Raw genomic sequence first — 21,521 nt, forward strand, 5'->3', positions numbered from 1 at the left:
GACCACAGCTCCCAGGGGTACAAATGGTAGTGAACTGAAAGTAATTCTTGGTATATATCACACTCTCCAATATTATGGGATCTCCATTTCTCCCACTTATTTCTGGGAATACTCAGGGTGTACCTCACTTGTCCTTAAAATGTGACCCCTCAGTGAGTGCTTCAGCCTCTGCTGGTCCTGCTGGTAGGACGGTGCCTTGCCCCTGGTTTGCAGTGGTGCTTCCTTCCATTGGGCTGCTGCTTCCTGCTGTTGCTGTGGACACTCTGGAACCCCTGTGTTCTCAGGGCATTCAATGTACTGAAACCATACTAAATCCACGTCTTCTGGGTTTACTCACATTCTTAGCCGAGAACATGAATCCATGGGAGGCTGGAGGAAGGGACAAACTCAAGAGACAAACTCCATACTGAACTTGGAGTTATCCAGACACTGAGGCCCGTGGCCTCAACTCCCACTAGGAAGAGTTCTGGACTCAGAAGGCCTCTTAGTCTCTCATGTCAACAGACCACGTCTCACTGATCTTCTGGACGTGCCTGAATCTTGGATGTGGCACAGCTTTGGCTACAACTGGAGTCCGACCAGTGTATGCATGTATTTGACCTCCAGATCTTTTAGCACAGATGATGAAACAATTTTCTTCCCAAATTCTGGCTTAATCTCTAACTCACTGATCACTAGCTTGGTCCCAGATGGGCATCATCCAACACAGTGAGACTCAGCCATTCTTTAACTCATGAAATCTCATGGATAACTATGATTTTACACTTCAAATCTTCAAATTTCTCCTCTCTCTCTCTGTTAAAAAAGTATTGCAGGTAGCCAAGGTTTCAATATATTTGAGTACAAGAAAGGTTTGTCTGTACACAGTGGTCAAAAACAAAGCACTCATTTACTGTTATTTAGCTACAATGTTAGGAAATTGCCATTGCACTTACTCTGGTGTGAACTTTAAGTAAATACTTTGCAGTGTCTACGTGCAGGATTATTTTAAGCCCACTGCATTTTAATGTTATTGCTGCAACTATAAGACATCAGCTACCAATTATGATAATGTTTTATTTGCTTTATATATCAAGAAAGAAGCCATTAGGTTAAAATTATCCACTATATCTCAATTACACTGTAATAAGATATTCACTAATATCGCACAGGATAAAATCTAGAATGAATCGGCTTAGTTAATAATTTTGATAATTTTAGGATGAAATAACCCTTTGTTCTCAAATTTAAATACATCATATTTTTAGTATGTTTGTGAGCTAAAAATAGAAAAGCATGATGAATTCCAAGACAATGATGTTTTTCTTACTTTAAGCAAAGAATTAAGCCTGAACATAGGGCAATCCGTTTAGAGACTAGATAGCTATTGATTTTGGCCTGCAATAGCTCAGGACATGTTCCATCAGATAGCTCTTTGAAGTCACATTTAGACCATTATGAGCTTTGCTGTGTTCCTCCCTGCCTGTCCCGTCTCTCTTTTTAGCAATGATGGTAATTATGAAACAGTAAAAATATGAAACACAAAACAGTAAAATATTTATGGAAAGTTATTTCCATAAACAGAATTTCTAGGTAACTAAACTTGACTAAAGTAAAAAAGCTTTAAATATTTTTGATGGAAATGTTTGTAAAATATGTCTAAAATAGAGAAATAATGATATATAATCATTTCTTTTTTAGCATTTTCTTAATGAATAATTGTTTTGAGTTATAGAACACTAATGCTTTTGGGGTTTATGTAGTCATTCATTCATCCATTAAACAAGTATTTATTGAGTGCTACTACGTTCCAAGAGCTGAGAAAGGCGGTAGAGTTAGAGCAGTAAACAAAATGTACAAAAAGCGCTGCCTTGGGACATCTCCCTCTACAACAAATGGGCCCTGACGGCTGTGTTTTGGGCTGCTCTGGCTCCTTCCTCTGTTGTTAGCTATCACTTCTTGCTGTGCGGCACCATGGCTCTCCTTCTGATTTGGGTCATCATGGCAGGTCTTTTCTTAAGCATCTTTCCAAGCCAATAGGAAACCATTTCCTTGGATGGAGCCCAAGCGGCTCACCTTACACCAGCCGTAGGTGTGCTGCTGCCTGCTCTTCCTAGCAGTTCCTTCGCCTCTACTCTGAGTGTGGGGTCTTGTTTCCTATTTTAAGTAGTGTGACTCAACTCTAATGATATAATTCAATCATCAGGCCCACCGGGCCATTTTTCCTGGGAAGACGAATGTATCTACGTGCCAATGAAACTCTCAGAAAATAGCCATCCTCAAGTGTTATTACACACAAAGACTACGATACAATACATTATCTTTCTTGTGATTGTGGTAGCTTGCCTGATAATTCTCTAAATTTCCACAAAAACTTAAAAAGGCAGACACCAAAACTTTCAAAAGGAAGGAAAAGCAGGTTCCAATATCTACGAGACATTCACAGACTCATTGCACATCTGAGCTGTAAGGGGGTCACGCTGGGCAGCAGTGAAGCATGGTTAAGAACTCCAGTTCCAAGACCAGATTGCCTGGCTATTCCCCTTACAACCATTTGACCTTGGCCCTTCTGCTCAACCTCTCTGTGCCTCAGTTTACTCATTTGTAAAATACTACGTACTTTACGGGATTACAAGACTCAAATGAATTAATACAGGTTAAATGCTTTGTACTGTACCTGGTCCATAGTAAGTGTTTGGTAAATGTTATTTACTAGTATCCTAATCTCTTTACTTATTTTTTTACAGATGAAGATATAGGCCCCAAGATCTTAAGTGAACAGAAAGTTGGAGATAAGACCAATGCCAAAAGCAGGGGTCCTGATACATCATATTACACAGATTTTTTTTTCTGATATACTGCTTACTAAACAAATGGAATGAAATAAATGCTGAATCATTTAAATGATCATGAAGAAGCTACTCAACTATATATAAGTCCCTCCTCCCCTCTAAAGCCGAAATATCCAAGCACGCCTTTACCCAGTTCTATTCCTCCAGCAAGACCAATTCCAGCGGCAAGTGACCAGGGTCTGAAAGCCCAGAGAAGTTTACCTTTAGGCACTAAAAGAGCACCATTTGCTTCCTTACCTTAAACTTGTCAACTTCAGCTTTTGAGCATGTCGCATGGTAAGACAGTACCTGGATCAGAAAAAAAAGGAGGAGGGAAATACTTAATAACTAGTTATGCCTCTATTTTCTGAAATTCTCCTGGCTTAAAAATAAACCTTACTCACGTATATCACTTTGACATAACAGAGGATGTTAATGTATAATGAGAAAGTTCCAGTCACAGTCTTGTGACACATATTGTCATCTGTGCAACTACAGTGGAATCTATGACAATGTGGAACGGAATTACAGCCCATGTTAAAGGCTAAGTATTTTATATTAGCATATTTTTATAGGTATTTATTTTATCAAAGGGACATGAAGTGGCTCAAGACCACAGTTCCCAAAGGATGTGAATAATTGTCCTGTGAAATGCTCTGGACCCATAAATAAATTAAAAGATGGTGTGTGTGTGCGTGTGCGTGTGCGTGTGCGTGTGCGTGTGTGTATGTGTACCATGGCAGACACTGTTTTTCAGTAATGAAAGCATTCCCACCATCTCGTTAACACATCCATTACCTCACATATTTGTCTTTTTTGTGTGTGTGAGAACATTTAAGTTCCACTCTCTCGGCAAATTTCAGTTATACAGTAGAGTGTTATCAACTATAGTCACCATGTTGTATGTTAGATCTTCAGACCTTACTCATTTTATAGCTGAAAGCCTGTACCCTTTTACCAACCCAATTTTCTTTTAAGAAACAAAAGTTTTCAATTTTGATCAAGTGTGAATTGTCAGTTTTTGTGTATTGTATTGTTTCATGTGTTCTTTCTAAGAAATTTTGTCTACCCTAAAGTTATGAATCCATATCTTGTGTTAGCTTCTAAAATTTTCATAACTTTATCATTTATGTTTAGGTCTACGATACATCTGAAATTAAATTTGTGTATGGTGTGAGATTAAGATTTCAATGAAATAAATGCCTTGGTTATTTTGTCATGATTCTTAAATTTCCCTGGGCCATAACTTGGAGCCAACATCCTTTTGGAGTTCATGCCAAGATTTTAAGCCTCTAATACTTGCTAATCCATTAAGTCTGATGATAAATTAAAATCATAATGGAGTAATCATAGTTCAGACATACAACATGGAGTTTGACAGCCAATGAGAATCTGGTCTCAGATACATCCCTGTACCACTGAGAACTTGAACTTTCTGTAAACTATACCAAGTCTAAGGACACCAGCCATTTTTAAAACAACATCTGCTAGCTGCAACCTTGTGGTCTCAAGTTTGTCCTCCTTTGTAACTAAGCAACCATTTTGGAACAATTCTTGCTTAACAAGCACCCTTACTTCTTGCCAGCTCCAATTATAATTCTTGATAAACAACTCTTGTAACTAACTGTGGCCTCCCGGTTCTTGACTTCATAAGCGTTGTCCATTTTGTAGTCCAGCAGAACACAGTTCAAGTGCTTCTTGAAGCTGTGTCTCCTGGGCTGCAGTCCTAACAAATCTCCAATAAATGCCTCTTTATTGCAATCAGGTCTCCATTTCTGAAATTTGGCTAACAAGTTCATAGGACTTTATTTATTCTGTCCAATTTGACCAAGTTAACAATAAGGAAGCTTTTGGGTTTACCTTTTGAGTCTTTTTGTGCTGAGAGTTCTTATTTCCTTTTGTAAGACTCTGAGAACCAGTAAAGGGAGCAGAAGAACTACCTCAAACAAGAGTCTCGTAACCACCTTCTGAAAGAGTACAGTCCCTTGTGGATAAGCAGACAGGAATCCTCAGCAAATGAGGGTGCCTTGTTCCTGCAGGAGTAGGCCCTTTGGTAAACCGCAGTCTGGGAGGGTATAGCATTGTCCCCTCTAAGAATCCTTAGAAGGGCAACAAGCCAGAGGAGCAGATTCCTCAAGAAAAGGGGATCCCTGAGTCTTGCTATAAAATACTCTGATTTTCTTCTTCCAAACAGTTTCTGCTGTTTGGTCCCAAAGGGTTTCCTGGGATACATCAGGAAGGTGGTGATGTTTCATTGCTCCAATTACCCTCAGGATTCACTTTACACACAGAGCACAGCTATGGGAACCCAGCAATATCGGTACCCCTTTCATGTGTACCATCAATATGGCTATCACATAATTCTGATCAGATAAAATACACAACAGTGATCTTGTTTAGCAACTAGCTTCTTAGTGTAGTGAAGCCTCTGATCAAATGTGATCACCTCACTGTTTTTAACAAGCATCTACAAAGGCTGTGGAGGACACACAAGACTTTTCCTCACCATTTGTGATCAGTAATCATGTCCCATTCACTCCTTAGCCTCCACTAAAACAGCTGTGTCAAAGTTTTCAATTTCTTGCAGTCAAATCCAAATCTTGCTGGACAATCTGCAAATGTCTTTGCAGCAATACTGAATGCAGTTGATCGTTCTTGTCTTTTGGGAAGAATTTTCTTTTTTGGGCTTTCTTGACACCACATTATTTTGGTTCACGTCCTCCTTTTCTGTCTGTTCTTTCCCCGTGTCCTTTAACTCTAAATGTAGAAGTCTTCTGGGCTCAGTCTCTCCTTCAGTGATGTCATACATGTTCATGCCTTTATACATTGTCCCTAGGTTGACAACTTCCTTCCAAACTTAGCTGTAAGCTTTCCTTGAGCTTCAAACTCACATACATATCCTACTGCTTACATCACTAACTTCCTACTTGGTTGACTCACTGGCATCTCAAATTTAACATGTCTAAACACACATGTCGATTTCCCCATGTGTGGCAGGCAGAAAGATGCTCCTTGTCCTCTCATGATGTCCACACCCCAATCCCTGCAACCTGTGTATGTGTTTACGTTAATGACAAGGGGGGATTAAGGTTGCCAATCAGCTAACCCTTAGGTGGGAAGATTATCTTGGATGATTTAGGTGAGCATAATGTAATCACAGGGGTCGTTATAGGTCAAAGAGGAAACCAAGAGAGTCAGAACCACAGTGATGTGATGTGAGAAATATTGACCCTCCACTGCTAACTCTAAGGATAGAAGGGGGCCATGAGCCCACAAATGCAGGCAGCCTCTAGAAACTGGAAAAGGAAAAAAAAAAAAAAAAAGAATTGTCCCCCAGAGCCTCCCCTAGAAGGAATGTAGCCCTACTGACACTTTGATTTTAGCTCAAGGAGACCCACTTCAGACCTCTGACCTCCAGAAGTTTACGATAATAAGTGTGTGCTGTTTTGATTCACAACATTTGTAGTAATTTGTCACAGAAGCCATAGGGAACAAATGTCATCAATCTAGTTTTCTCCCAGTCTTCCCTGCTCTAACAATGAAACTCCATCCAGTCAAGACCAGAAACGAGAAGGCTATCCTTGATTTCCCCCCGCCTTCCCCTCACATTGAATCCAGCAGAAGAACATGTCATTTCCAGTCTGATGTTTTGACTCTTTCCATTTCCATTTCTGCTAGCCAGGTCCAGTCCACCAGCCTCTCCCTTTTGGGCTCTGGCAATAATCTGCATTTCTACACCTGGCCTCTTCCGATCTCTTTGGCCTGCATCAGCCAGAGAGATGTTTAAGACATATAAATCGGATCTTGCCACCCCCCAGATGAATATGCACCAATGGTTCCCGTTACACTCAAACTAACATCCAAATCCCAACTGGTGACCTAACAGGCCCTGCACCATCTGGCCCTCGGCATTCTCTCAAGTCACACTTGGTGCTGTGCATTCTCTGTTCTCCACACGCCAGCCACACTCATCTCCTTTTGGTTTTTCTATGCACTGAGCTCTTTTCTTCCTTAGAGCCTTCCTTGACTTCATCACCTGGTTGGTACTTCCATCCTCCTGAAATTAGGTTAAATGTCACCTCTTCAATGAGGTCTTCTCCGAGTGCCTTGAGAAAATACCTCCCTCACTGTTATTCTCTGTGTTAACAGGCTGTTTCCTTCATGCAACTTACCACAGTTGGAGTTATTTGCTAGCTTGTTCATCACCTTCCTCCCCACTAGACTGTAAGCCCCATGAAGGCAAGCATCAGATTTGACTCTGGTCATCGATGAATATCTTATCCCTAGGAGAACGCCTGGTACTTAACTGTCACTCAGTAAGTATTTGATGAATCAAGCAATAGAAAATAAAAATGATCTTAAAATAAAAGAATCTCTCCATTTCTCAAATGGAGAATACAAGCTTCTCTGCTTGTATTACTAGTGGCTTTAATTTACGCCTTTTCCTCAATAAAGTCATAATACATCTTAGAGCATGAACTGAACAGTGTAAGTAGGGTTGCCAGATTTAGCAAATAAAAATATATCCAGTTAAATCTGAATTTCAGGTAAACAATAGTTGCACTCTTTGGGACATACTTCTACTAGAAATATTCCTTGTTGATCTGAAATTCGAATTTAACTGGGTGCCCTGTGTTTTTACCTGGCAGCTCCACTTCTACTCTCTCCAAATTAAGAAGGCTGGAAACAAATATGAAAAACTCTAAGCCACATCCCAAAATATTTATATTCCTCCGCCAACCTCAACCCCATAACAACTCCCAGTGACTTTTTCTTCACAGTATTTTATCTGGCAAACCTATTAAACGTCTCAAGTCTAGAATATTTTTAGCAATGACAAATAACCTCATTAATCTAAGATCTGTGAAAAATCTATGGAAAAATCTAAAGGAAATATAACAAAAGCAATCTCTGATCACTTTTTAGCAAAACCAATATTCTAAATAGAATTATTACAGTGTATGTGTATGTATGTATACATATGTAAACCATACAGCACAGCTAATGACTAAAAGTTAGGCAAATTTCTATGGTTGAGGATAAAACAGTTAAAGAAATTTTTTTTAACTACTATTGTTGTCAAATCCTCTTGGATAGGTTAAAGCTTCCTCCACGATTCCAGACTATATTAATTTTATAAGAATTCCCTAAGATATGTATCTCATATCAAGGTTCTAGGTACATCATCCATCTTTGAGTAATAATATCTTTGATAGAGTAAAAAAAACTTTAATTGAATGCACTGTAACGATTTTGAAAAAAGAAGTATCTGCAAATTTTAACTGTATAAATACTTTCTCTCTGAGGAACATTGTTAGGTTATGAGAGTTTAGTCATAATATACACACTCACAAATTTTTTTGACAGTCAAATAAAATTTGTATAAAGTTTACATACAAAAGTAAACAGCTGACCCACAGAACACTCAACAAACATTAAACTTTCACAAGAAAATTTCTATCCCAGATAGATTTATCTTTTGTGTCTGTATTTGGAAAAATATCTTAAAGTAAAATCTAGTGACTCAGTTTCATTGGTGAGCTCTGATGTAGGAAATCTTTATAGTTCCAAAAATAAGTCACTATTTGCAAAACACTACCAACTTCAGTTACCTCCTGGATTGAACTTGCTTCTAGAAAAACAAAAAAGCAAGAAAATGCAAGACAAAGCAATTATCAGACCCATGTACAGACGGTATAAAGAAGTTGTGTTTTCGCATCAATTTCCCACAGCAGGAAAAGGTGATTAACTACAGTTCAAAAGCAAAACAATGGGCAGCGCTATGAAATAGGGCCACTGTATCAAGCCTTGTCCTCTGCCATATGCAGTTCAAGACTAGAGCCAAATGCTTGCCTTGCAATCCCAGGAACTGCCCCTGAGTAGCCAAGGGCAAATCTCTCACATCAGTAGTTTTGAATGTTAATTTATTGTAGTTCTGGGCAGCCATTTGCTCCTGGAATGAGAAATGGACCATTACAGATGCTGGCTGCAAGGAGCACAAACATAAAGAACCGCTTAACAGGGAGGAGGAACACAGACCTCACCGAGGACCCAGACTGTCTGTCTCAGGCTGCATGACTATTTGTGATATGTTTATGATTCAGGTGGCAACGTGGCACTTGGTGGCACTTGGAAAATAGACTGATAGAGTTAGGTTAAGGTGATCTGAAGTAAAATCCCAAATGAGTTATACTGATAAGCTCCATAAAGAGACTTTGCTGTCAGCTGTAGGCCTCCAGCCAGGAACGGTGACAAACCACAAGGAATGAAAAGTCAATTTACCTGGGGTGACCTGACAGAAGTGCCATCTAACTGAGTGAAGAGCCACACTCCAGGATTTCTTAACAAGAGGATGACAGGCTTCAAGGACACTGTACCTGAACGAATGCATAGAAACTGAGAAAGCATCAGTTTCCACTGTCAGATATTTAAAAAACTGTCTGCTGTGTGATCTGTTTTCACGACCTCTGGTCTATATCTGTCATAAAATTTTTTTTTTAATTCTAAAAAAGATGAAAACTTTCTGAATTTAAAATAGAATTAAAAAATACCCGTGGAATCTGGGGTAATAAACAAAATAATCAATTGTCAGGGTAACTTTAAGATCAGTTGCTTTTTAACTATTACATGCAGGAAAGAAGGGCTTATCATATCAACATATATTGATGGTGTACCTACTATGTGTAAGCCATTGTGTGATAGATATTTTGGTCTTCTTTTTCTTATCTTGGCAAATAAATTTTATTTGGAGCCTCAGTTTTATTTGATTGCTAGTAGTTGTGTGAAGTCCTGTGCTGAGAATTATTGTTGAGGCTTAAGGAGGAGCTAAGGAGGAAGGTATGCTGTGACCGATTAGTGATGTCTTCCGTGGGCATTGGGAAGGAAGAGTGGTGGCAGCTGTGCTATGTATTTGCAACCACTGGAAATATCAGAATATAAGAAATGACTCTGGCTCAAATTAATTTAGTCTAGGACTATACTGATGAAAAGTGATGTAAAATATATTTTGAGAAAATTATAGATATCTAAATTTAAATCACTAGGGATATATTTAAAACATATATGTAATTTTAATTTTCAATTTCATTTTGTAGTAGGTGAAAGTTATACTGGCAATAAACCTATTAGCTCTGGAGCCAGCCTCTGGCCCTTTGTGAGATAAGCAAGAGTGACCTTCTCAGGTAGGGGGCTAAGGGTTCTCCATTTGACTAGGAGGACAAATGAGTAGAGGGTATAAGAAAGCACAATTACAAGGAAGTATTAAGTTCTTACTGGGTTCATCTTCTTAGGCACTTAAAAGAATTGTCTTGGTTCTGAAAAAACAGGCTTCCTGTTAATATAGAAACAGGAAGAAAATAAAAGGGTCTATTAAATTGTGTTCAGGGAAATGTGATTTGTAAAAGGAGCTTTCCAAAGAGCTTCTTATACTGAAATCCATCTTGACAACAATATTCCCATATAAAAAGCTTCGACTTCTAGGTCAGTGTCAGCCCTGCCCATCTTGCCTGGATTCTTTTTTGATTAATCATCTTGACAGAATAGACATGCTATTTTTACATATGTTTGATTCGAAGGCACGGAGTCAGTACAAAGGCACTTCCCAGGGGTTTGAGAGAGGCCTCAACTTAGGATGAGGGATGAACTCATCATTTTTCCGCCCAAAGCAAAGACTTACTTTAATCATTCTATATCACTACCAAACTAAAATGTTAATATTGGTAATCATGCTCCAAATTTCAATCTAATTTTGAAAAGCAAGCCTTTAAAGTACTTTCATAATTATGCATATTACCCATTTAGCTATACTACAGTGACAACATTGGCATTCACTCCATGGCTACCCAAACAATCTTTCACCCTTTGCTCATAATTTTTTAAATATTGGTGCCTGTACATTTTCTAGAGGATAATATATCTTGTATTATATAAATCCTGAAACTTAACAGGTACTCTGAAACTACATCCAAATTATTATCTGTGGCAGATCATTCTTTGACATTCTTTCCATAAGAGGTGGAGTCTACGTCCTTTCTCCCTGGCTTTAGGTAGGGTTTGGGACTATTCCAGCTGCACTGGGCCCAGGCCTTAAGAGACTGGAAGCTGCTATTTCCCAGCCCTTGAAACATTATCTCTTGTACCCCTGAGCCATTGTATATAAGTTCTATTTACAGTGAGAAGAAGCTTCAGCCACATGGAGAAACCTGAAGGATGAAACATCAAACGCAAGGAGAGAGGCCAAGGAGTGCCACGAAGCCACACATGTGAGTGAGTGAAGAACCCACCTTGAAACACAGCCTTCAGCCTCAACCATCCCAGCTGACACCATGTGCATCAGAGATGAACCACCTACCCTAGCCCTTTTGGAATTCCTGACCCACAAAATCATGAGGAAAATTATTGTGTCTTAAGACACTAAATTTCAGGATAGGTGTTAAGGAGCAATAAATAAATAAAACAATATCAACCTTCAACGGGGCTTCCCATTCTATGCCATCTCCAGATCTCTGTATTTCCAGTGTCGACCAAACCCTGTCTTTTAAAATCCAGGTAAATTTGTTTGAACCTCTGAAACTATGAAAGGCTATGGAAATTCAAAGCCTTTTTCAAAATATCTACACATTCCTGGTAGGTTTATATTTTTACCTTGGCCTTCAAGTATTTATGTATTCTTGTACTGTATCTGCTATAATCGTCACACCAATATGCAAAATTCAACTCTCTCTTCAATTTCTACAAAAGGTCCTCTCACATCAAGCATTCATGACTTTAGGAGATCTTGAAGAAGGTTTTCTTTTCTTGTTTTTTCCCTCCTTCCCTTTCTTCCTTCTTCCTTCCCTCTGTCCCTCCCTCCTTCCTATCTCTCTCTCCTTCCTCTCTTTCCTCTCTTTTTCTCTCTCTTTCTCTTTCTTTCTTTTTGAAAAACAAATGATGGCATTTCATCATTTCAAATAAAATGTCAGCCTCATAGTTCTCAAAATGTCTCTTGGTCTTTCCATCGACAGGGCATTTCACTGACCATTAACCTCATAAATCTTAGCCTGTTTTCATTTTTCTGGCTTCTCTCCAATATAATCTTCCCTTTTACTTTTTAAACCCTCTTTCTCCATTTCAAATGTAAAATTAAAAAATTCTCTCCCTTTCTCATACAGAATGGGATTTCCCCATAGAATTCCAGTGGCTAAGTTAGATAATACTTCACCCACCTTGTTACACTCCAGAAGTACTCATATGCCTCCTAAGTCATTCGTCAGCTCAGTGGTTCTCAAACTTTAGCATGCATCAGAACACAGATGGCTGGGTCCCGCCTTCAAAGTTCCTGGTTCAACATGTCTGGGGTGGGACCTGAGAATTTGTATTTCTAACAAGTTCCTAAGTGATGCTGATGCTGCTGGTCTGGGGACCACACCGTGAGAACCACTGTTCTAATTCCCATCCATGGAGTCCAGGTTAAGAAAGTCTGGATTAGAGTCGAGGCTACCAGTTGGATGTTGAAGTGAGCAGAGAAAAAGAAGACAAAGTTTGTCTGGGTCTTCTCCCAAATACCAGTATAATCACAATAGCTTCTTTTAAGAGGGTTAGAAATGTTTCTTTAGTTTTATTTTGCTAATTATACTTTTTCTTTTAATTGAAGTACATTTGATTTACAACATTGTATTAGTTTCAGATGTATAGCAAAGTGATTCAGTTGTTTATATATATATATTCTTTTTCAGATTCTTTTCCATTATAGGTTATTACAAGGTATTGAATATAGTTCCCTCTGCTATACAGTGAATTCTTGCTGTAGTCACACTTTTCATGACTATACTTCTTTTCATTTCTTAATTACATTGGAAATGGAGATGAAAAATGTTATGAAATTAGTTTCAGTTAATATGCTTAGAACCCTTTGGCTTATGAAAGCAATTTGGTAAAGATACTGTTTAAAATAATGTCATCGTGTCAGTCAACTCTCTGGCATTTCTGAGCACAGAAATCAGAATTCAACCCTTGAATTGCACTGGCTTACAGAATATCCTCATTCTCTCTGTCTGTAGGGGTTTGTAGTAGTACTTGATTTTGCTTATGTGGATTAACTGCTTTATGGATTATCTACAGCACTCTTAGGGCAGGCCATTTCCTTCCATTTAGTCATTTTCTTAACTTGTCAACACAGTACAGCAACACTGGGAAGCAGTATAGCTTGCTGGCTGGGCACAGGGCTTTAGAGTTAGACTGCTAGAGCTCATAATCCTGGCTCCACTAGCCTTGTAACTTTGGCTTAATTACGTAGCCTATGTGAGTCTCAGCTCCCTCATCAGCAAAAGGCAGGAAATATCTGCATTTTCCACTCACATTTCACTAGCTGGAGCAAGTCCCATGGCTTCACTTAACTTCAAGGGAGTTTTGGAAGGTGTAGCCCTACCATGGGCTCAGAAGACAAAGAATCAAAAATATTTGGTGATGCGCTTCAAAGATTGTCACAAAGGGTTAGGCAATCAAACAGCAAGTTGTATTAGAATTGTTTTTGAAATCAGAGCAAATGAGTCCAATATATGAGCTCTGGTATATGAATTTTATGATGTTTGTTCAACTTTTGCTTACTTCCTGATTCTCTTCTGTATTTCAAAGAGTTGTGTTTGGTAGGCAGGCTCTCTAAATAAGTGGAATTATAGTATATCCTTATTAAATTCTTTATATTTAACATACATAATGTATGTAGTATATAGTCATTAAATATTGTTGATTTGACTACACATTCTGATAACTACAGAAGAAGATTATTATAAGTGAAGAATTATGATTGGGTTATTTCTGTTCCATAATTTTAGGAACCGTTACAAATTTCAATCATTTTGATGTCCTTAGGGTGAAAAAAACAGCCTATTCCTTTTGAAAAAGTTGTAGATGGTAATAATTCTTCTAATTTTTAAAGTTTTCAGTAGTCTCTAATAAAAGATCTCAGCCATTAATACCTAAAATAAAAAGGGTTTTTTGATTATTTCTTAGTGTGATTCAGTATGACTCTATACATATGCATACTGGACTATAATTTATAACTGTTTCAAAATAAATGTTACTTTCTCACAATTGTATTACTCCCCACATTATGTTTTAAAGTGAGGCTGTTTTTCTTAATCATGTAGGTTATTAAATGTATTAATGTTTCACAAATGCTTTTCTAATGAACTCCTTGCTTACTTATTTTCCTGTTTGTTAACAGCAACAGAGGAGAACATAGCATTCTTCTGGACTAATTGAACAACCTGGATTAGTTGTTGCTATTTCTAAAACAACTATAATATGTGCCAATGTTTTTTCAAGTCTATAATTGAAATATCTGGTAATTTGGTTTCACTTAATGCCATACTTCCAAGTAGCTCATTATTGAATATTTATATATGTCTCTTTTCTATACCTCTCCCCTCATGGTTTTCACACAATCAACAAGGCATAATCATTGTGGTTGATGATTTGGGAGAGGGCTACATTGTTTATTTGCATTGATTATGCAGGAATACCCTGGAGAACTTTGTTTGAAGCAGTGTGATTTTGCTGGGAGAGCCCTCTGGAGTAAAAGGAATAAGAAAGAATCAGGCCCATACTACCCAGGGCAATATACAGATTCAGTGCAATCCCTATCAAATTACCAATAGCATTTTTCACAGAACTGGAACAAAATATTTTTAAACTTGTATGGAAAAACAAAGAACCTGAATAACCAAAACAATCTTGAGAAAGAAGAACACAGCTGAACAAATCACACTCCCTGGCTTCAGACTGTATTACAAAGCTACTGTAATCAAAACTGTATGATAGTGGCATAAAAACAGACACATGGATCAACGGAACAGGATAGAAAGCCCAGAAATAAACCCATGGTCAATTAATCTATGACAAAGGAGGTAAGAATATACAATGGAGAAAAGATAGTCTCTTCAGTAAGTGGTGCTGGGAAAACTGGACAGCTACATGTAAAAGAATGAAACTAGACTAATCTCTAATATCTTATACAAAAATAAATGTAAAATGGATTAAAGACCTAAATGTAAGACTAGATGTGCTAAAACTCCTAGAGGAAAACATAGGCAGAAAATCACTTGACATAAATCACAGCAATATGTTTTTTTGATCCATCTCCTAGGATAATGGAAATAAAAGCAAAAATAAGCAAATGAGACCTGATTAAACTTAAAAGCTTTTCCACAGCAAAAGAAACTATAAAAAAAGTGAAAATACAACCTACAGAATGGGAGAAAATATTTCCAACAATGAGACTGACAATGGATTAATTTCCAAAATATGCAAACAGCTCATACAGTTTAACATCAAAAAAAAAAAAAAAAAAAAACCCCACAAAAAACAAAAAACAAAAAATCCAATCAAACAATGGGCAAAAGACCTAAACAGACATTTCTCCAAATAAGACATACAGATGGTCAACAGGCACATGAAAAGATGCTCAATATTGCTAATTATTAGAGAAACTAATGCAAATCAAAACTACAATGAGGTATCACCTCACACCAGTGAGAATGGCCATCATTAAAAAGTCTACAAATAATAAATGCTGAAGAGGCTGTGGAGAAAAAGGAACCCTCCTACACTGTTGGTAGAAATGTAATTTGGTGCAACCACTATGGAGGCTCCTTAAAAAGCTGAAAATACAATCACCATATGATCCAGCAATCTCATTGTTGGGCATATATCCAAATCAAATTTTAACTCAAAAAGATATGTGCACCCCAATGTTCAGAGCAGCACTACTTACAATAGCCAAGACATGGAAGCAACCTAAATGTCCACTGACAGATGGATGGGTAAAGAAGATGTGGTATATATATACAATGGAATATTACTCAACCATAAAAAGGAATGAAATAATGCCATTTGCAGTGATATGGATGGACCTAGAGATTATTATACTAACTGAAGTAAGTCAGACAAAGAAAGATAAATATCATATGATATCACTCACATGTGGAATCTAAAAACAACAAAAAGCTACAAATGAACTTATTTACAAACCAGAAACAAACTTACAGACACTGAGAACAAAGGATAGTTACCAAAGGGGAAAGGGGTATGGGGAGGGATAAATTAGGAGTTTGGGATTAACATACACATACACTATATATAAAATAGATAAACAATGAGGTCCTACTGTGTAGCTCAGGGAATTATATCCAATATCATGTAATAACCTATAGTGGAAAAGAATCTGAAAAAGGATATATATATAATTTAATCACTTTGCTATACACTTGAAACTAACATAACATTGTAAATCAATTATACTTCAGTTGGAAAAAAAGGACCGGGCCTAGTTTGGGCCACTGTCAAATTGACTGGGGCCACAGGGGCAGCTGGAGGGTTGACATGGAGGAAAGGGAAGTCCAAATGTAAGACTTAAAAAGGACAATTTTTAACCTGTCTGGGCCAGATTGGTAGCTACTGAGACCAGGTTAGATTTGTGGAAGTAAGCCCTGGAACAGCATCCATGCAGCTGGGGTATCTAGCCCATTCACTCAATCAAGAAATATCTATTGAGGACTTAATTTGTGCCAAGCACTATTCGCATGGCCCCTGTCTTAATGGAACTTCTGTTTTAGCAGTAGAGACACACACTAAACTGGCAAACGTATGCATTGAAACAATCGCTACAAAGTCAACTAGCAAAATGCTGAAAGAGACAATGTGGGTGGGCAGAATGTGAAGAGGTGGCAGGAAAGTGGGTTAGAGACTCCCTTTCTAAGCCAAACCCAGCAAATAAAAAGGAGCTAGCCAGGACAAGGGGTAAAGGGAAGGTATTTTGGGCAGAAGGCAAAGTCGCCTGGAAGGGCAATGTGAGTGAGGCAGGGGAGACCCGAGATGAGGAGGGGGCACTGGGCAGAGGCGAGGCCACCCAGGGCCTTGGAGGCCAATAAAGGATTTTATTGTAGACAATGGGAAGACACTGAGGGGTCTGGGGCAAGAAACTGACATAATCTGGTCAGCTTTCTAGTCACTGTGACTGGGAAGCCCCTTCAGCACTCCTCTTCAGTTATACCCTCCTCCAGAGGTGGCCACCTCTCTGACTTCTGAGCATTCACTCCCTTAGTATATTATGTACTTTTGCCTATTCTTGAACCTAGATAAACAGATCCCCGTTACATGTAGAACATGACCCCAGTTGCTGTGGAGGATGGACTGGAGGTGGGAAAGAGAATGGTGCCTGGGCTAGGATGGGGAAGTGGAGACTGAGATCTGTGGAGACAATGCACAGGGATATGGAAAAACGAGCCCCACCTGAGGAGAAAAGGATCAGAACCACAGAAATGCTCAGCCTTTGCCTCCATCTTTGTGATGCTTCAGACCCTGAGCACCTGAGTTCCGGGCCTAGGCCCCACAGAATGAAGGGCTCAGCTCTGGTCCTCTTGGGCTGCAGTCCACCCTCCTGGGGAGAAAAGTCCCTGGGTTCCAGGGGACATGTTTACCCAGATTATGTTCTAGGTACATGGGCTCACCCAGACTAAGCTCCAGGTACCCCAGAATTTCCCCAGGCATCCCACAGGGCCAGAGCCTGCTGTCAGGACCTGCATGAGCTTCTTCTCCAGATTTGGCCTCCTCTGGGTGGGGGCTGCTTGTGGGGCTGTGGGCAGAGTTTGGAATGAGCAGGCTGGAGTTTCACACATATATAAAAACTCAGCGCAGTGCAGGGAAGGGCTGGGGAGTGGGGAGATGGGAGACAGGTAGCTCCAATCTCTTCTAATCCATTACAGGCTTGGTTCCAGCGGGTGGTTCCTAGGTGTGATTTACTACCTTTTGAAAGGTGCATCCCCTCTCTGCTCCCCCGTATCATGGCACTATCAAGATACTCAGCAACCGGATACTGAGTAAGATATTGAGTGAAAGCCAGTTTCTTATTTAGTCAACTATAAACCTGATTTCACAGCTGAGTATTTTACCAGAGCAGTAGACAGGCTCGGGCAAGGCTGCCCCACTACAGAACTCTGTTCCCTCTCACACTGTGGAGTAACTGGCCTGCATCAACTGGCCAGGCTCAGCATTTGCTTCTGACCAGAATGAATTAACAATTGTGTTGCCAGAGCTCAGCATAGACCCAGGCTATCACCCCTAGAATCTGCTGTAGAAACAAAGGCATTAGGGCTGAAAAGAAGTTTCCTTACTGATAAATAAGTTAGTAACTTTCAGTGAGACAAAAAAGGAGGAGGAGGACATTTCCAAGGTGTTTTATTCAGCTGGAGCTTTTAAATCAACTGGTTCTTCTTCACTATTTGTCCCTTAACCATTGTCATCACTGTCTCATGAACCAGAAGCATGGCTCCCTTATTATGAGCCAGAAGATCTCCATAATCTCTTTTGAAAACCAGAAATAAACTGAAACGAACAAAACTTTGGCCTATTTTCAGCTAAGGATGGTTGAATTTGAATAATTAGCACTTCACTCTAGGTGCCTCACAAAAAATATCACATATCCTTTCTAGGAAAAAGAGAACACAACAAAAAGTAATTATTTAGCTCAAACAGTATCTTTTAAAATTTGTATCTACTTTTGTTCTTTTACACAAGATGTGCAATAAATATTTATAAAGACAGGCAAAGAAGCAGAAAAGTGTGATCCCTAACTGAGAGAAGAAATAATCAATAGGGGCAGACTCACAGACACCCCTGATGTTAGAAATAAAGATGAAGAATTTAAACTAACTTGTGAAGAACTGTGTGTTAAAAATTTAGAGGAAAAGTCAAAGATAATAACAGTTGGGACATTTCAGCAGGGAAATCAAAGACCATGTCAAAATGTTTAGAACTGAAGCACACAGATTGTTAGATATGTTAACTGAACTTTTGGAGGTACATACAAGAACTAAGAGTTGGTCGGAAATAAAAGTCTGAAGCTTCAAAGAGAGAGAAAGAGTGAACTAGGAAAACATATTGGGGGGCATCTGGTTGGATGTGACTGTTGAAGCCAAATGAGTAGCTGAAATTGCTCAGGGAGTGTGTAGAGAGAAAATAGGAACAAACAGGCAAGATGACTCAAACTTAAAGAATATTTAGAAGAGGCTCAACAGAGGAGATTCAGAATGGAAGACCAGAGAAGAACTACTTAGGTACAGTCACTGAAGCCAAGGGAGGAAGTAATAGAAAACATGGAAAGCAGGACAATTTCTAGGGTTATAATTGATCAGCCTCCAAACAAAACGATTAAAAAAAATACTTTGCAACCCTAATTATCTACTGCAGATACTACTGAGACAAAAGAAAAACATATATATAATTCCTCAGTGCTAGCTCAAAGAATGTCTCACAGAGCCAGCTGCCTAGAATTTGTAGAATTAATTTACAAAATTATAAACTGGCAATCACAGTTTTCATAGCTATTTCACAAGACTATGTCCTAAATTTGCAAAAACAGGTGTTTACAGAAGCTGTTAGCAAGTCACAAAATGCTTCAGATACCAAGCAGGTATCTACTTAGGTATGAAATTAGGTTCATTCATTTATAAATAAATAGTATAAATAAACATACAATTATTGAGGACCTACAATGTGTCAAACACTATTCTAGTCACTGGAATAGATCTATTTCTCCTTTTACTAAGGAAAGTGGAATATATTATGGATATCTGTAAAATCCTAGTAAATTACATGATGATTGTGGTAATACTAAAATTGCTGCCCTGTTCCTTGTTTTTAAGGATCATCTATCTTTGCTTTTGATCCTGGTCTCCCCTATGGCCATGAAATACACTAGACATTTACATGCTAATTACCATAGTGGACTGGTTACTTTCTTTTCTGTGACAGGATGATCAGTCTACAGCATGAGCAGGTAAGAGAAGTTAAGAACAGAAAATGGAGACTGAGCATAGGTAACCTTCTAGATGATAACCTTCTACATGACTCCTCAAAAGCGAGGTGAGAATGAAAGCCATTAGGATTCAAAGAATAAACGAGTATTTAAAGCAGGGAGGAGTGTGTGTGTGGGGTGTGGGTTATAGCTCAGTGGTAGAGTGCATGCCTAGCATGCATGAGGTCCTGGATTTAATTCCCAATACCTCTGTCAAAACCAAACAAACAAACAAACAAACAAACAAACCCAATCCCCTCCCCCCCCAAAAAAACAGGCAAAAAAAAAAAAGTTAAAGCAGGGAGGAGATGGCACCCTCTAGCTCCATCTCATTTCATCTACCATCTTCAACCTAATTCAACAAATATGTATAAAGGAAGTACTAATACCAATAATGTGTTTACCTTTTGTGAAACAAAAACTTGGAGAAATTACCACACAAATACATCACTCTATACCAATGGTTCTTGCTTTGCACTGTGCCTCAGACTCACCAGGAGAACTTTTTACATGTGCTCAGTCTCTACTTCCAAAGATGTTGATCCAATTAGTTTAGAAAAGGGTCCAGGCATCAATATGTTTTGAAAGCACCCCTGCGGACGCTAATGTGTGGGCTATGCTAGACCCCCAAAAGCCCAATCAGCACGTCACTGGGAGACCTTTCTCTGCACAACAGAAAGGAGCAAGTGAAAAGCTGAAGCCCACACTCCCTGTTTAGTTGGTCTTTCCTGTGCCATCCAAAGAAGCAGCTCAAGAAATCTGGCATGATTATTTTCTTAGAGCCTTTTTAAAAGCCACAATTTGATCATACATTTGTAAATCAGCTCAATAAGAGCCTAGAATTTTCACAGAGAACAGCTACCAAAGCTTTTTTTAAAAAGTAATTTATGATGTAGTGGTGGCTACAATGGAGAACTAATTACCACATAACTATTTCAAGAAAGTAATTCATTTGTGTTTCCTTTTTTTTTTTTCCCCTTTCTCGAAAAGGAATGTTTACATAATCCAGCATGTTTTCAGTAAAGAAGAATTTACAAGTGGGAACGATTCCATTTCTGCTGGTGCGTTGTATTTGGCTTTGTAACTGATAACCTGTATCCACTGTACCTACAAATAAACATGGGTCTTCCCAGGGCTGACACCTACCATTTGGACAATCACTGGATCATGGGCTAACAGTAACTTGGTCTGGAAAAAATCATTTTGGTAGACAAAACAGGGCTGACACCTACCATTTGGACAATCACTGGATCATGGGCTAACAGTAACTTGGTCTGGAAAAAATCATTTTGGTAGACAAAACATGAGACTCTGTCTGAGTTTCTAGTTGAGACTAACAGACATGACGTTTTAAAGGAAGTGCGAGGTCCCCCAAGCCTTCTATGCAGGACTGGGAAAGAAGATGCCCCCAAGTAATTCTACCTCCTCCAAGTTTAGGTGCTTGTTTCCCGACTCTGCCTCGTGTACAAAGCATAACAGTTCATGAGAAAGCCCCATACTGAGAATTTCTTAGCATTTCCTGAGGGTCTCTTCCAGAGAGACTAACACGTATTTCCCCAGGGTATAGTGTGGGAACAGAGATAGGTACCTGATTCATGCCTAAACATTCTAACAGTTAGTTGGGCAGGAAGAGAGAACTGCTTTAAGGACAACTTGCACTTCAAGCTAATGGTTGAAGACGTGTGAGTTTTCCCATGAACCAAATGGACTCATGAAAGATATCCAGGCTTAAAAGGACTTTGAAGCAATCCAAGTGTCTATCAAGGATGAATGGATGAACAAAATGTCATGTATACTTAGAATGGAATATTAATCAGCCTTAAGAAGGAAGAAAAGTCTGACACATGCTACAACACGGGTGAATCTTGAAGACATTATGC

General features: G+C 38.8%; 1 protein-coding gene across 1 annotated transcript in view; it reads right to left on the minus strand.

Annotated features, from left to right (window-relative positions):
* PDE11A (phosphodiesterase 11A) overlaps positions 1–21,521 on the minus strand; it is a 327,689-nt gene that overhangs the window by 117,944 nt on the left and 188,224 nt on the right. Inside the window, exon 10 of the mRNA XM_010959959.3 lies at positions 3,069–3,119. Coding sequence (XP_010958261.1) covers positions 3,069–3,119 — 51 coding nt within the window. The remainder of the gene's footprint in view (positions 1–3,068; positions 3,120–21,521) is intronic.

This window comes from Camelus bactrianus, chromosome 5, assembly GCF_048773025.1.
Source record: "Camelus bactrianus isolate YW-2024 breed Bactrian camel chromosome 5, ASM4877302v1, whole genome shotgun sequence".
In the NCBI taxonomy this organism is placed as follows: domain Eukaryota; kingdom Metazoa; phylum Chordata; class Mammalia; order Artiodactyla; family Camelidae; genus Camelus; species Camelus bactrianus.